Below are 15,376 nucleotides of genomic sequence, written 5' to 3'. Positions count from 1 at the left end.
TGTAAACTGGAAATTTATTGGGATTTTAACCAAAAGCTTAAAAAAATGCTTTAACCGTTGAACTATAATTTTATATTCACCGGCTGTGTCAATAACAAGTCAGAAGCAAATATATTTCATCTTTAATTAAAATGTTGTATAATGCAGCTTACAGTACATTAAGTTAACAGTATTATTGAGAATGCAAAATAGAGTGAGATACAGGCAGTCTGACATACAGTTCTGGTAGAATTGACATTTGAAAACAACTTGACTGATCGAAAGTTGAAGATGTGAATCTGCTGCTGTAGAAGAAAGTTGCATGTTGGTAAAACTTTACCTCAATAAACACGTAAAGTGAATCTTATAAATACAATTCAGAAAATCCATGAACTTATCCAAACGTTGCTGGTTTTAATAAGTAATAATAAGCTTTTATAAATGTGGAAAAGGTTGATGTGTAATTCAGCACACGTCAAAAGCAGCAGTGTTCAAGGATTGACCTCTAGACTCTGGCTATCAATAGTTTTGTTTGCATTCAAAAAGCAAAAGAATGCAAGATCTTCCCTTTCTTCTCAAGAACAATTACAATCAGGACATGAGGAAATGATCGAAATATAGATGTGGTGCTGGAGAACAGAATCACTGTTGAGATACAGGATTTTGAATCTGACAACTGAAGCTGCTAAAGCAAAAAAACAAAAAAACAAAAATTAAATAGACGTGTTGTCACCCTGAGGCACATTAGTTACACACAAGAATGACAATCTAACAAAGGTTGTAAAAACAAAATAAATATTGAAGTGCAAATTATGATCCAAGTTAACCTAGTTTAGTGGCAGTTTGTAAATACTTTATTATTTTGTCTTTTTTTTTTGTCTCGACACAAACCTTATAAATTAAGAGAGACACGTAAAATTAAGATGTACTCGAGGAAGTAAAAATAAAAGTTGACAGCTCTAAGCAGTACCATCTTAAAGTACCAGATATTTTTGTGTGAAAACAATTACCTTCAACAAAGGAAAACATTTGTTTTTTTTCTTAATTATAAAAACTAATCTGAAGAAAAAAACATGGTCACATTTTACATTAACATGAAAACCCAGCTTGTTAATCGTTTAATGAAAAATAATCTATTCAATTAAGAAAACCCAAATACGCTTTTGATTTATTAAAAAAAACAACAACCAGACAATTAAAAAGCAATATTTGTTTATAAATTGAATGCGATGCATTCGTTTTTGTGGGATCTTGTTAGCCCTTATAGCTGCGTACTGAGGCACTTAACCTTTGACGTGAAGATCTACTTTTTTGCTATTTTTTAAGTCCAAGTCTGCCTTAATATTGTTCAAACATGCAAATATCCATTAAAGGTGCGACATTAGAAACGAGCAAGGCCAATATTTCTGTTCTTAAATTAAAGATTGGTGTTAAAGACAAACATAATGGGTGGTACGGAAATTCTTAAACAATCATTGGCATGTTTCGACTTTACAAAAACTATTCCCTAAGACTTTAAACACAAAAAGTAACGATTTCTTTGGCAGTTCCGATGCGACAGGGGTGTAAATGTGAGGTGTGAGGCTCTGGTCAACCGTCTAAAGCGTCTCCACAAGCGTCACCTCTCAGTTAAGGCCATTGGTGAATAATGCATTGATTTTCTAGACGTTCCTGTCGCTAATGGCTTTGGCTCAACCGCAGACTCTCCAGCACCGATTGGACCGTGGGCGCCGACAACAAGGCTCGACCTAAACTGCCTCCGACGCGGTAGCAGGCGTATCCCAGCATTCCCGCCATGACTCCCTTGATGACGACTCCTACCACCCAGCCGAAGGAAGACGGAGGTGCGACGCTGACGGAGGAGCAGGACAACCGTCAGCAACTATTTATTCCATATTTTTTAATTCAGGAACAAACCTCATGATTTCACTTATGTTGAGCTGCTTCTCCCAATTTTTTTCAATGCCGGGAACGTGACCCATGCCGACCACTCCCACCACAACAGCAGGCACTTCTGCAAAAAAAGAAGTCAAGAGTTGACTTAGCGAAAAGGAAAATAAATCTTTTATTCGTGTTTACATGCTCAGTATTTTGTCAAATATTTTTTCAAATATTGAAAGGTTTAATTCATTTCAATTATTCAATATTTGTTCTATTTTAATTTCGATTATTTAATTTTAAATTCAATACAAAACAATTCAAAGCGTTTTAAATTCAATATACATTTTTTTTTTAGCATTTTAAATTCAATATAAAAAATACAAAGCCTTTTAAATTCAGCATAACAGAGCCACCAGACAAAACCAAACGAGTACCGAGTTACTGGATCATACTTGCATAAACGATCAGGTGACGTCATCACTGCTGCATCAGTTTAGATATTTTCATGACAAATAATCAACTTTGTTTTAACGTCTGGAGTTTAAACATGTTAAACTACATCTCACGATCAATCAGTAGATTCTGATGTCAAAGGATTAAAACAGAAACGATAGATCGTCTGATCCTTTACTATAAGACAGTTTGTTGAAGCCCCGCCCACAACGTCAGTGAGAATGTGACGTCTCATTTTTTTGGGTTCTGCTTTTGAACTTTTGTCAAGCGATGTCATGTTTTAGAATAAGCTCATACCTGGTGAGAATGACTCTTTATAAAAAAAATGCAATTTCTTCTAAATAAACCCCAATGATTTCCCTTTTCGTGATCAGAAATAAAATGCAATGAAAACATAAATTTAGACTGTATTTACATTTTAAAATCATTCTTTTTAAATATTTTTTTTTACATGGATCACACTGTTGTAAAGGAGTTAAGCTCTGGTGTAAATGTTTATAAGACATACATCAACACAAATACTTTATTAACAGAGACGATCTTGTTTGAAACCTCTTGAGAGGAAGTTTAAGAAAATACAACTCACTCGAACCTGCGACTTTCAAAGACAATACTTTTTTCACAGAGCCAGCGTTATAAAGAGAGTCAGTCATAAGTGACAAAAGTTCTAGAGCAGGTTTTCGAACCCATTTGCCTAATGAGCTAAACACATGTTGTGGAAAAAGATGTGACCATGAAATTAAAACATCATTCTGTTTAAATCCTTTGACATCTTCAGATTGATTGTGAGATGTAGTTTAAGATGTTTGAACTTTGATACTTTGTCATGAAAATAAATGCAGCAGTGATGACGTCACCTGATCGTTTATGCAAGTATGATCAAGTAGCTCGGTACTCGTTTGGTTTTGTCTGTTGTTGTTTTTTTTTTATTGAATTTAAAAGGCTGCATTTTCTTTATATTGAATTTAAAATGCTTCTTAATTTTTTATATCGAATTTAAAAGGCTACGAAATAAAAAATATTGAATAATTAAAATAAAAATATAACAAATATTGAATAATTGAAATTAAAATATAACAGATATTGAATATTTGAAATTGTTTCAACCTTCTAATACTTGCAAAAACAAATATAACCATTCAATATTCTGATGGCACTGATGTACTTCCATAGCTCAGCATCTTCATAATTTATTTTATTACTGACATGCATTAATTTCTTCTTGTTATTATTTTGAAATATAACTTTCTTTTTATTTTCTTGTTGTTTCTATTTTTATTTTTCTATTCTATTTTTAACTATTCTTGTCCCTCAAAATGAACTGAAATTAAATAAAGAATCAATTTTAATATTATATAATTATATAACATATCTTCATGTCAATTCATTGTTATTTTATGATTCAAGTTTAAATAAAATGTACATAAAATAATGACATTTTATATTGACCGTATAATTATTTTTTCCTATTTTTAAATGGAACTGCATTATAACACTCATAATTATAAATATGATTATCATACAGTATAATGTGAATTAGAATAACTAAACATTTTAAACGATTGATTAGCGATAAAAAAAAGAAGAAAAAAAAAGAGGTAGCCTAAGTATACGCAAGCATAAGTGAAAAATGCATTACTCACTTTGAGCACTAGATGGCGACTCAACACAGCGAGTAGCCTGGCGTAGCGTATGAGCGAGGTAGATGTCTCTCTCAGCCACGATGGTCTGGTGTAGAGCAGGAAACTCTCCTATCATCTCAGACATGGTCTGCTCCAGAAGATCCTTCTGTTTGCACTTTTCCACGTCTTCTTTACTGAAAAACATGCGCGTGAAAGTCAGGAACAAAACTGAGACGGTTTGTAAGAAAAGAGGAACAAACTGACATAGGAAGGCGCTATATAAATAGAGATTATTATTATTATTATTATTATTATATAAATATCTACCACACACTATGAACAAAGTGTTGGACATAAATGTCATTGTTTTAACACTTCTCTGACTTGTTTGCTTAGAGCAAAGCTGATGGAGTTATTAAAAACTTATATTTGTTAAAATAGATAGCTAGATAGATAGAACTTTATTGATGTACTAATAAAAACTCATGAGACTTTAGATGAAATTTCTGCACAAACCCTTTTCATAAACATGCCGATAGCCTTCGCTGACAAGGAAAAAACAATATATTAAAAGAAAATGATGGCAAACATCAGGTCCAAATACACGAGTACTACTGAAATGCTAGCTGTAATTAGCCACATTTAATGCTTACAAATTGCGACGGCAGCTAAATAGACTTAACCACACATTTAAATGTCTACTGACTAATATATATTTTTAAAAATATATCTTTATATTATTGTTTTCCATTTTGTCAATTACTAAACCTCCATTTGTGTTTTTCTTATCATAACCAATTCTAAATCAAAAGGTTTCATGTATAATTAACAAGTAAAAAAGGATGACTTTAGTTTGTATTTTGTACAGGTTTTCTTCACGCTTCTTGTACATGTGTGGGTTTCTCCCTGCAGTCCAGTTTCTAAATGAATTGTGCAAGATTATTTGGCAGCTGTAAATAGTCGTCATTGGCTTAGGGTTTGACGCCCTTAGTCGTCACGACCTCCTCACATTCAGCTCCTCTTTTATTTGTTCGTGTTACATGGAACCTTTGCCATGGTTATTGCTTTTCTCATCTTTTCTGCAGCCAATGTTTGAAAAGGTGAGTCAAACACATTTGTTATGTCTGTTATGTGAAACATTTATTGGAAGCCATTTCAGAACATTTTCAAGCCTCTGCCAGTTCGGAAATGCTGGCAGTTATGATTGGACGTGTGGGTGTAGATGGACAAGTTATGTACGGAAAAGGAATCTACGACCGTTAAATGGAAAACAGTCTGTAACAGAAGGCGAGTCTAATAAGGCACATTTGTATGAAAATACACTGAGAAATTAAATCGTGAGAAGGCGATATCTAAAAAAACCCCCCCCAAAAAACAGGTTTGACAGATGCACACACATTTCAAATGCATGTTACAATATCTTTCATTAAAAAAAACACTTAAACTTTAAAAAAAAAGGATGAAAAAAATATATTTCTACAAAGTTTAGGGAGCGAAAACCCTGGCAAACATGAACTTATCGTATATCACAAAGATGCATTTTCCTTGTAGCATCAGCAGCTTTGTCATCTCTATTTAATGTGTTTAGATTCACTCGCACTATTGTGCATCTCTGGCGTCTAAACAAAACTAAAAATGGCTGCTTGCAGACAGCTGCTACACATAAAGAATGACACGCAATTAGAGTGAAAATGAAACGATTATTCCTTCTCGGCTGTCGACTTCAATTTAACATCTATAAAATAAAAATTAAACTAAGAACTGTTATTGTCTGGCATGAAATAAGTTGATACCTGATTGGATCGGAGAGGAAGCAAAGCCCCCAGGCTAGTCGGGCCTTCTGCCACAGACTCAAAGCAGCGATGGCCCTTTTGAAAGTGACAGGGATGGGCCGATCCCCGAGGTGAAATTTGCAGAATGGCACCTGCCCGGCCTGTTCGGAAACAAAAACGAAGTTTGTTGTTTTGCTTTGAACAGTTGTTTTTTTTTCCTGCAGGGATTGTGGCGCTCACCTCTTTGAAAGCCTCCCGAAACTCTCCGCCAGGAGCCATGCCGAGCTGCTCTGTGATGTGAGCCGAGACCTTCAGCAGCAGGATCTGCATCAGGCCCGACATGAGTCCGTTCTGTAGAGAATGAAAATAACGAAAATAAAGAATATACTATTAGACTTTTCATCGACATCCCCAGCCAGTGATGTTAATACCCCTGTTGATATGTGGATTTGTCCTATTATTATAATCTGAAAGTCATTTACAAACAATAACATTATTTCTGTCATAAGCATATTTAAAAAAATATTTTTTTCATCAGCTAAAGGCACTGTTGATATCATGCAGCAGTTTAACTAGTTAAACTTAGTAAGTAAGTAAGTAATTTATATTTATATAGCGCTTTTCCAGACCAGGGTCACAAAGCGCTTACAATCAAAACAATACTCAATAAAAAATATACTTAAAAGCTCAAGATAACACAGAGAATAACAAAATCAAGGAAAAGCCTGCACAAATAAAAATGTCTTGAGATGTTTCTTGAATGAGTCAGTAGATCCATCAAACACAGAGGGAGAGGGAGTTCCACTTCTTTGTTTTGTTGACACAACTCCTGAGAAATTACTGACCAAAACTGAATAACCGAAAACTGTTGAGCAAATACTGAAATGTTAGCTTTTAAAATGTTTATTTTAAGGAATAAAATCATTAACAGTCTTGTTACAAGGAAAATCTTATTAACCCTTGTGTTGTCTCTAGGTCGAGGTGACGCAGTGACCAAAAATACACCTTTCCCTTGACCCGGAGGAAAAAAGGTACACCTCAAACCCAGTGTGTTTTTGGGCCACTGGGTCACCTTGACCTAGAGATAACACTAAGGTTAAAAAAATCTTTAGCATAAGTAAATACATATTATAATAAGAAAATGATCATGGCTTCTTCTTGGTACATTCCTCGGGAAATCACAAGTTCTATTTAACCAGCAAGAATGTAAAACAAGAGATGACAATGTATTATAGTAAATCCCCTGGATGGTAAATAGAGGTATCTTCTGCCGATGATCTTACTTTGAGATTCCGTTTACATTACATAGCACTTTTACTACACTTAATTCCACTTTAAAATGAGTTGTAAAATAAAATTTTTTTAAACAAGGACAGAAAATTACAGTTTTGAAAAGTCGTGAAAATACACTGTTCTATTACAAATTCAATTTCATATACTATAAATGTCAAGAAATTACCAGTGAATTGGAAGAAAAACTTTTTAATCTAAAATGCATTCTTTAATTAAGTAACTTACAACCTTATCTAACCTTTTGTGAAAACAAAAATCATATATATATATATCATAATATATATATATATATATATATATATATATATATATATATATATATATATATATATCAAATATCAAATACACAAAGAAGGGACCAAAAAAGGATTTGCTATTTATTTAAATTATTATAGAATTTCAGTAACGTAAAATATATAATTTTCATTCAATCAGAAAAGTTCAGGGAAAGCTCTGTTCCCAGATATACAGTAGGTACATACATACAACAAGTGCCTGGTATTAAATTTTGTTTCTTTTGTGGCACCGACTGAAATGCCAAGGGCATATTTCTCTGTACCCACTCTTCATTAAATTTGATAATGTGTGGATTTTCCCATAGAAAGTGACACAGAAAATGAAAATTTGATTCAATTTTCACTGTGTTTTTTTCCTGATCTTATAAAATTGCTATTTAAAAGGTATTGGTATCAGCATCAACAATGTTTGATTGATACCCAGCCTCAAAATACAACCGTTCAATAAAGTTGTACTGAAATTAAATTAAAATAATAACCATTTACAATGTATCTGTGATATACTAACCTGTTTAATAGCTTGTTGAACTTTTTCCAGGTTAATATCTTTTGCCTCCTTCAGCAGAGTGCTCTCGTCCATCTTCAACATTGAAACCCTGTACTGGCACAGCTCAATCACCACCACGTCAGGCTGCACCGCTCGGATTGTCTAGGCACAGCAAAAGAAAGTACATATACATTTTATTTACACTAAACATGCATAAACATAAGCACAGTATAAGCTAGCTTAACGTACTGTGGTAACATCCTTTTTGCTGCTCTCACTGAAGTGAGCTGTTCCCACCAAGTACAGTATGCTGCCATCAGGAGAGGTCAGACGAGTAACTGTCTCTGGAAGTTCAGGCGAAAGCTGCCGACGCTGATCACGCAATTGCCACAACATTTCAATCGATTCGCCATCCGCTGGAGAGAAGGAATTAGATGGTTAAGTCAGCATTATTTACATTATGATAGATTCTGCAAATGTTATTAGAAGTTTAAAATGTTAGTACTAACACATTTAGTTAATTAACTATGCTGATAATAATAAAAATCAATTTGCGTTCTTTTTTTTTTATACATAGTGACTGGTGGCGTCAATCTGCGGAAATTACTGATATCTGTAGCCGATGCATTACTAAATAAAATGTATCTTCTTGATTTACAGTTTGGCTTCTGCTGCTATGGTGTTGTTGCACTTTATTTACTTGTAAATATGATTCTACTCTGAATCAGTTTGGTTTATTTCCTTTAAATGTCCACACTGTGTTTCTTCTCCCTTTAATTATTTGTTACAAACTACTATTCAAACATGTTTTTGTATTGTAAATACAGATTTAGAGGTTGAACACTAAGTTCCTACTAGTGACTTCATGAACTTTGAACTTGTGATTGCAAAAGAAAAAAAAAGCCTCCAAAAACAAACAAAATGGCTGTTGACTTTGTATCATTATCATTGATAAAATGTAAATAGAAAAGTATGGAAATCCAAATAACATAGTAAGATACAAGTAAAAGTAAACTGGAAAAAAACAAATTTGAGCTCACATAGACCTGGTGGAATACACGGGTGTTCCTCTTCAGAAGGCTCCTCTGACAGACCCACTGACTCATCCTGAGATTAAAAGATAAAATCGGCCACATGTTAGTATTTCAATGACACTTCCTGAAAGTCAGTTGAAGGAAGATGCAGCAGAGAAGTGACCGTATTTCAATGAAGCTGTTGCTTCACAAAAATAACTGACACAAACCAAGTCCATGAACACGTTAAATTACGACTAAAGCTTAAACAAATATTTGACTCTAGATCTTCACAAACCTCTGAAGTGTTGTCTTGGTCCATTTTAGAAAATCGAAAAACTGTGGGAAAGTAAAGGAAAGAGATCATCATAGTGAACATGACATTCAACAGAAATTCCAATAGGTTTGTAAATTACAATTTAAAAAAAGGGGTTTTAACGTGATATCATACCAAGCAATTGCTATAATATTTGGTTACACTGTGTTGGCCTTGTTTTTTTGTTGTTTTTTTTAAAGAAATTTCAGTTTGAAAGCATATTTAGTTTTAGTTTAACTGTCCATTCACGTGGGTTATGACGGGGTACCGCAGTGAGACGTTCAATGACAGTAGGTGCATCAAGAAACACGGAGTGCTGACGACGCTTTACTGTGTTGGCAGAGCCACTTCTCACCTGCAGTATCAAAAAAAGAGCTTCCTCTACACCGGACCGACTCGTAAACCCCATTCAGAACCTCATAAAAACAACTAGTTGATACTGTCACAGGCGGTGAGCGGTTCTGTCAGATAGTCAGCTAACGTTGCTAGAAGATGATGACAGTAGCTAACAAGCTAACTTCCAAGCTAAACACGAACGTAGAACGCGTTATATCGATAATAAATGTTGACAAGCATCCGAAGTAAATGTGAAACCGTAACCAAACCGTCTCAAACGTCACGTAAAAGTGAACATATGTTTGAGACGTTTAACTTACTGAGCACACCAGCCCCTTCCGACACTGAGTCCTCGCTTCTACAGCACTAGCTGTAGTCTGACAGCCGCAGTGCATCCTGGTACATGTAGTTAATGGTGTACTTGTTTTAGACATGGATTGTATAGTATTCATTTCATGCCGAAAAACTAGTATAAACCAGTGAGTCATGAATAGCAATAGACGTTTTTTTTAAGAACAGTTTAATTAGTTGCCATCGGTACATTACAATCGTAATCTGCATGTCAAATATCTATTCCTGCACTACCTTAATGTGAACACACAAAAGCAGAGCTGTGTTAACACATATAAAACATGCACTTACATACTCGTGCTACAAGTCTTTAAAGTGCTTCTGTGAGATCCTCCTGAACAAGATGATTATTTGTCTTTTGTCATCTTTTCAAAGATACTAATACCTTCAGTTTCCCAGTGATTAATTGATAACATTTATATGTTTTATTTTGAACACTCACAATGGTTTTCGGCCAATAACACTCTGAGCAGTTCTCAGAATTTTGTGTCCTTGCCAAAAGGTCTAACTTTCACAAGGCTGTCTGAGACTGGTCCACTTTACTTCAGACATTCATTTAACAGCAACAGGCAGGAGATGGGACACGTTGACGGATGACAGTTGTGAAAGTAGAAACATGTGCATGGAGAAAACGCTTCTTCCATCTCAAAACTGGACTTAATTCTGTTGGTTATACCAAGTGATCTATAACAGATACAATATGGCCCGAAGGAATAAAGTAGACATAGGATTTTGTTTTCTCTCAAGAGACCAATGCATGCCTGCAAAAGAGACACAATGTCACAACCAAAGAAACCAAAAATGTGTTGTTATATTTAAATCTCTTAGTTTTGTGTCAAACAGACTCTCCAGGCATTGAATTCAACATGTAGGTAGTTATTTTGTGGCTGTAGATGAAATTAAAAAGAATGCTTTTTTATGCAGACTGAACGTCCTCTTCTTTTTTAACGATGATGGCTTATTAAAAGCAGGTCTTTGTTCAATCTCTCAAGATAAAAGTGCTTCAGAGATTTCCCCATTCTCTGCTGAAAACAACAACCCAAACAACATAGAAACTAGTTATTAAATACATAAGGGCTTGTACGTGGTGATGGGATGTTAGCACTTGTGGTAGCAAACGTGGTAATGACGCTGTAGTGACTCTTTAAAATCGTTCTAACGTGACTGCACTCACTACACACAAGTATTAAATACATGGCATTAGCCCTACCAGTGAGTTCAGCGCCAGCGTCATATGTAAAATTCCGCTAAAAGCTTCACATTAACAGAAAACAGTGGAAAAAAACATCTTCAACAAACGATGTTTCAGCTTTTCTCGACATTTTTTCACCTCCTCCCATCCTTTTGTTTGCTACAACATGCTAATCGTCAAATGAAAATGTGCACTTTATGGGACGTTACCATCAGGAGGTGGCGTTTATAAGGCTTGAAATGTGTTTACCGTTGAACACTCCATGAAAAGTGAGTCATACACAGTATCTAAATGTCACTAAGTGATATGGTGCTGCAAGCACATACATTATTGCCACAAATATCGTGTGATCTTTTGCATATTATTGTGCTGATATCAACATTTGTATTGCATGAGCTACCTCTCTACTTGGCTATTGGGACTAAAGAGGCTAAGCTGTAGTGTAGACTGGTAAATATATTTCTAAATGCCATAATTGCGAAAGGAAAGTCTTTTCTCGTTTTTTTTTTTTACATAGCCTTCCTTGAGATCTTTTCTTTTGAAGCAGGTGTAAGACCTGTTTGCACCCTGTAAAATCAGATCGCTGCTGGTTTTTATTGGAGGATAAACCATCATCCTGAGATGTGAGTTTGACATCACTTCCTGCTGTACTGTTCTGGTAGTCTTTGAAAATTCTGGACACCGTACTTCAGAAATTACGGTGTTGGTCGCTGTTTCTTAGCAGAAAATCCTCCTTCAGCATTCACCAGCAGCAATGAGCTCCCCTGGCCTCTCTGCAAGTCGATCTCTGCGGTTTTCTTCGTCCTCGTCTTCCTCGAAGAGAGTGCGATGGATGCTAAGCAGCTGATGCGTCGGAGCTATTGTCAGTGATGATGGGTGAGGCGCAGGTTGGGCGAGAGGCGGAGGAGGGGATAACTTTAGGCTTCGGAGCTCCTCCGTGGACGGTGGGTTGGGGCTCACACCGTTTATGTATGTAGTGGTCGGCAGGGCGACTGAGGAAAAGGCTGTGGCGGTGGATTCTGGAGAACAAATCTTTGTTTCTGGAATGAAAAGAGGAGCAAAAGGAAGTATTTCAATAATCTGGAATATTATCTGATCCTTCCTTGTTTTTGGTTAAACTTTATGGAACTCGGTATCTGCCTTTGTGTCTCTGCCAAAGTTACGTAATACAAACCTGTAACTGCTCCTGATACGTGAACGATGGTGTGGGTGCCTTCCAGGAACACTGCATCCATGGTGTGCTCCATCGGTAGAGGTTCAACGGTTGTGGTTTCCACTTTTGGCTTACGAACAGCCAACATGTAAGGGTGAACATCCAGGGAAAGGTTGCGTGTGTGCTTCTTCTCAATCACAACCAATTCTATAGAAAAGGAGATACGTTTCAGGAGGCTCTCGATGTACATTGAAAGAAACTTATCAGAAGCTGAAGTATCTCTAGTACAAATACAGGTATGGCCTTATAGCTTTACCTCGCTATTTCGTAGACACTGTTTCTTTAGTTATAATGTAACATTGCAAAAAGGTTGCCAATAGAGAAACTGAAGAGTATACTTGCTATTATAGTAAGGTTAGTGCTAGGATATCTCGTAACATTTATATTTTTTAAATGAAATATTAAAATGGTGCAATTTTGTAGATTGCAGCAACTTTAAGTAGTGAGGACCTAAAGATTGGACTACAATAGCCGTGTCTCTTACAACTCCAGGAGAAAAACAATCTATTGTTTAGCCTTATAAAGGTGCTTCTGACATCATCGTAGAAGAGTAAATACTAAGGAAGAAGATTTGTCCGAGTATCAAAGATGCTGTTTACCTTTTGCTGCGGGATGCTGTGTGCTCTTAGTATCCAGCATGGGTGCATTAAAACTGTCCGCTACAGTCTTTCTTCTGAGAGGTTTTGGCTTTTCATTCTTGTGGTTATTTTCCAGGCGTGTCATGGTGAGGGGTTCCTATACGGGAGTGGGTGAAAAAAAGGGGTTGTTATCAGATCTCTCACACACTTTTCTGTGTCGATTTTGGACTTTTTCTTGACAACATTTTTTTTTTACACAACAATTCATTGATTTGTTGCCCTTGATCTAAGACTCAAATATCAGTTTCATCAGATAATCATATCTTGAGCCTGCAGCACTACCTTGAATGACTGAGGGAGAGGATTTGATGATGGTATCCATTTCATCTTCTTGCGGGGTCTTTTGATGACCAGTGGTTCCATAGCCATGTCCCCCAGGTCAGAAGGATCCATGTTGGGGTCTATGGTTTGAATCCCTGAGTCTCTGACGGTGGGCGTGGAGTCGTGGTTGGACTGCGCGAGGGCGGCCAGCAGCTGTCGGACCACGTTGTCGTACATGAGGTCGCTCTCGTTGGTGATGAAGTCCAGCCTGTTGAGGGACTTGATGTGGTCTCTGTTCTCGTTGCAGAACATAGCCAGGATGTTGATGTCGCAGAACTGAGACTTCTGCCAGCGCCGTCGCGTCTTGATGCCCACCTTGTGCAGTTTGTCGAACACAAAGTTGGACTTGCGCACCACGAATAAATGCAGCAAGTTGAGCAGGATGATGAGGTTCATGGTGCAGAGAAGGCCGATGTCCACCGCCGCCATTATGCGCTGCAACTGCACGGCCGGCAGTTTGCAGTTGACCCTGAGCTTCAGTTCTTGATAGCTGCTAATGTCCGGCGGCTGCCCCAAGGCACAAGTGAACTCATTCTGCTTCTGACGGGCATAGTATGTGCTCAGGTAAGAGATGGGAATGGAACTAAGGCAAATGATAGCGAGATGGCGTGCTAAATAAAGCTTTGCTAAAAAGTTACTTTGGCCTCTTCTTTCCAGGTACTTTTCAAAGAGGTTCTGCTCAGGGCTCTTCTCCTTCTCTGCATTCTCTATGATCTCCCTTCTCTCCCGCTCAGTGATTCCCGGTCCTTTGGACTGTATCTGCTTCTCGATCTTTGGTGCTCGTCCCTCAGCAGCTCGGTGGTAGCAGTTATCAATCTCCTGAAGCAGGAAATTGAGCTCTGAGGTAAGTCGAGTGGAAGCCATGAACTCCCATCCCAAAGCAGGAATGTACATGAGTCCTGCGAATGCCAGGAGTGCATAAGGTAGGAACTTGTGTTCGAACAGTGAGGGCCAGAGGTGGATCTCTAGGCCCGGTGCGGCGTCACGCAGTTCTGTCCAGCAATAACCGCGCGCGTACAGAGCCTGGTCTCTGGTGAAGTTGTGTGGTGTGTAACAGTATATGGACTCCTCTGACAAGAAAAGAAACAGAAGCCGTCAGAAAGTCAGAAGACATGAACATATTGAAGGCTTTAAGAAAACAAACAAATGCTTTTAAAAGCAGTTTGTACAATCAAATGAATAAAACAACCTCCATGACTTTGGTTCTGAACCAACAACAACAATTTCTTAATGTTATTTTCTGAGACAAAACATTTACCTGCAAAGTTCCTGGTGAAGACCAGGGTGACCAAGAGGATGGGGATGATCACGGTCCCGATAGTGACCACTCGGTCAAAGGGCAGCTCCAGTTTGAGTTGCACCATCAGGCTGGCGAGAGCTCCTCCCCTCTCATCCTGCGAGGAGCCGGGCATGATGAGCTCCTTCAGCTTCTCCCCGGCGAGCAGAGCTGTAGCCATGTCTAAGTTTTGATCGAGGAGATTCTGCATCTGGATCACCGAGAACACGCGCTACACCCTGTCTGCTCGGTGTGAGGGACAGTCTTCACCCGCTGTCACCACAAGGACGGCTCATGCCGCGTGAGTGGTGATGTCTCTATTTGAGGAACACGCTTCATGATCAGGAGGTCCTTTTTATTTTTTCAGAAGCTCACAGAGTGAGGTGAAGGTTATGTCGGACAGCATCAGTGAGTGGTCAATTCCCTGAAAGACATAAGCAGAAAGATAATTAATTCTCATTTTATAAACAGAAGAGATGCTGAAGTGTCACGTTAAGCTGGATAAAGGTAGGGTAGGTATTATGGTCATTGATGTTTTTTTTTTAGTCTGATTGGTCAAACGCAGTGAGGAACATTGTGATCGATGTGTCCAGTCGGAGGCGTGTGTTTACACACATACATGTGGTGTTATTTTAGGATGCAGCTCTAGGCAGCTGCTGTTTTTTTTAAAGGTTAAATGAAGGTCTTCTACAAACACCTTCTTCCCTCCATTATCTATTCCCTGCTCGTCTCACTTTCCTTTCTTTAGATTAGAATAAGCACTTCAAGGTAATCCTTTAAAAGGCAAGACCTCTGGTCTGGGGGGGACCTCTAATGGACGGGGTGGCCGTGGGAATTCTGCAAGAGGAGGAAGGACAATGAGGTTGACCTGGTGGTTCTGTGATAGAGTTTGTAAATACAAGAACGACTAGTTCAACAACTAGTTGTTATTCATGCG

General features: G+C 37.5%; 2 protein-coding genes across 2 annotated transcripts; both read right to left on the bottom strand.

The window, feature by feature from the left end:
- Nucleotides 1-106: 106 nt before the first annotated feature.
- trabd (TraB domain containing) lies at nucleotides 107-9,822 on the bottom strand. The gene is made up of 10 exons (XM_087798055.1): nucleotides 9,769-9,822; nucleotides 9,095-9,135; nucleotides 8,824-8,890; nucleotides 8,033-8,199; nucleotides 7,805-7,945; nucleotides 5,948-6,058; nucleotides 5,729-5,868; nucleotides 3,957-4,129; nucleotides 1,897-1,993; nucleotides 107-1,831 (listed from the first exon to the last, which is right to left on the bottom strand). Exons 2-10 carry the CDS (start codon nucleotides 9,116-9,118, stop codon nucleotides 1,657-1,659), a joined length of 1,095 nt encoding a protein of 364 aa, XP_087654181.1. The 5' UTR covers nucleotides 9,119-9,135; nucleotides 9,769-9,822; the 3' UTR covers nucleotides 107-1,656.
- Nucleotides 9,823-9,964: 142 nt separating this feature from the next.
- Nucleotides 9,965-14,679, bottom strand: panx2 (pannexin 2). The gene is made up of 5 exons (XM_087798135.1): nucleotides 14,422-14,679; nucleotides 13,125-14,233; nucleotides 12,804-12,939; nucleotides 12,166-12,351; nucleotides 9,965-12,031 (listed from the first exon to the last, which is right to left on the bottom strand). Exons 1-5 carry the CDS (start codon nucleotides 14,648-14,650, stop codon nucleotides 11,727-11,729), a joined length of 1,965 nt encoding a protein of 654 aa, XP_087654261.1. The 5' UTR covers nucleotides 14,651-14,679; the 3' UTR covers nucleotides 9,965-11,726.
- Between the last annotated feature and the right edge of the window lie 697 nt (nucleotides 14,680-15,376).

The sequence above is a fragment of the Callionymus lyra genome, chromosome 8, assembly GCF_982586985.1.
Source record: "Callionymus lyra chromosome 8, fCalLyr1.hap1.1, whole genome shotgun sequence".
NCBI lineage: Eukaryota > Metazoa > Chordata > Actinopteri > Syngnathiformes > Callionymidae > Callionymus > Callionymus lyra.
This window is presented reverse-complemented; position numbering and strand designations above follow the sequence as displayed.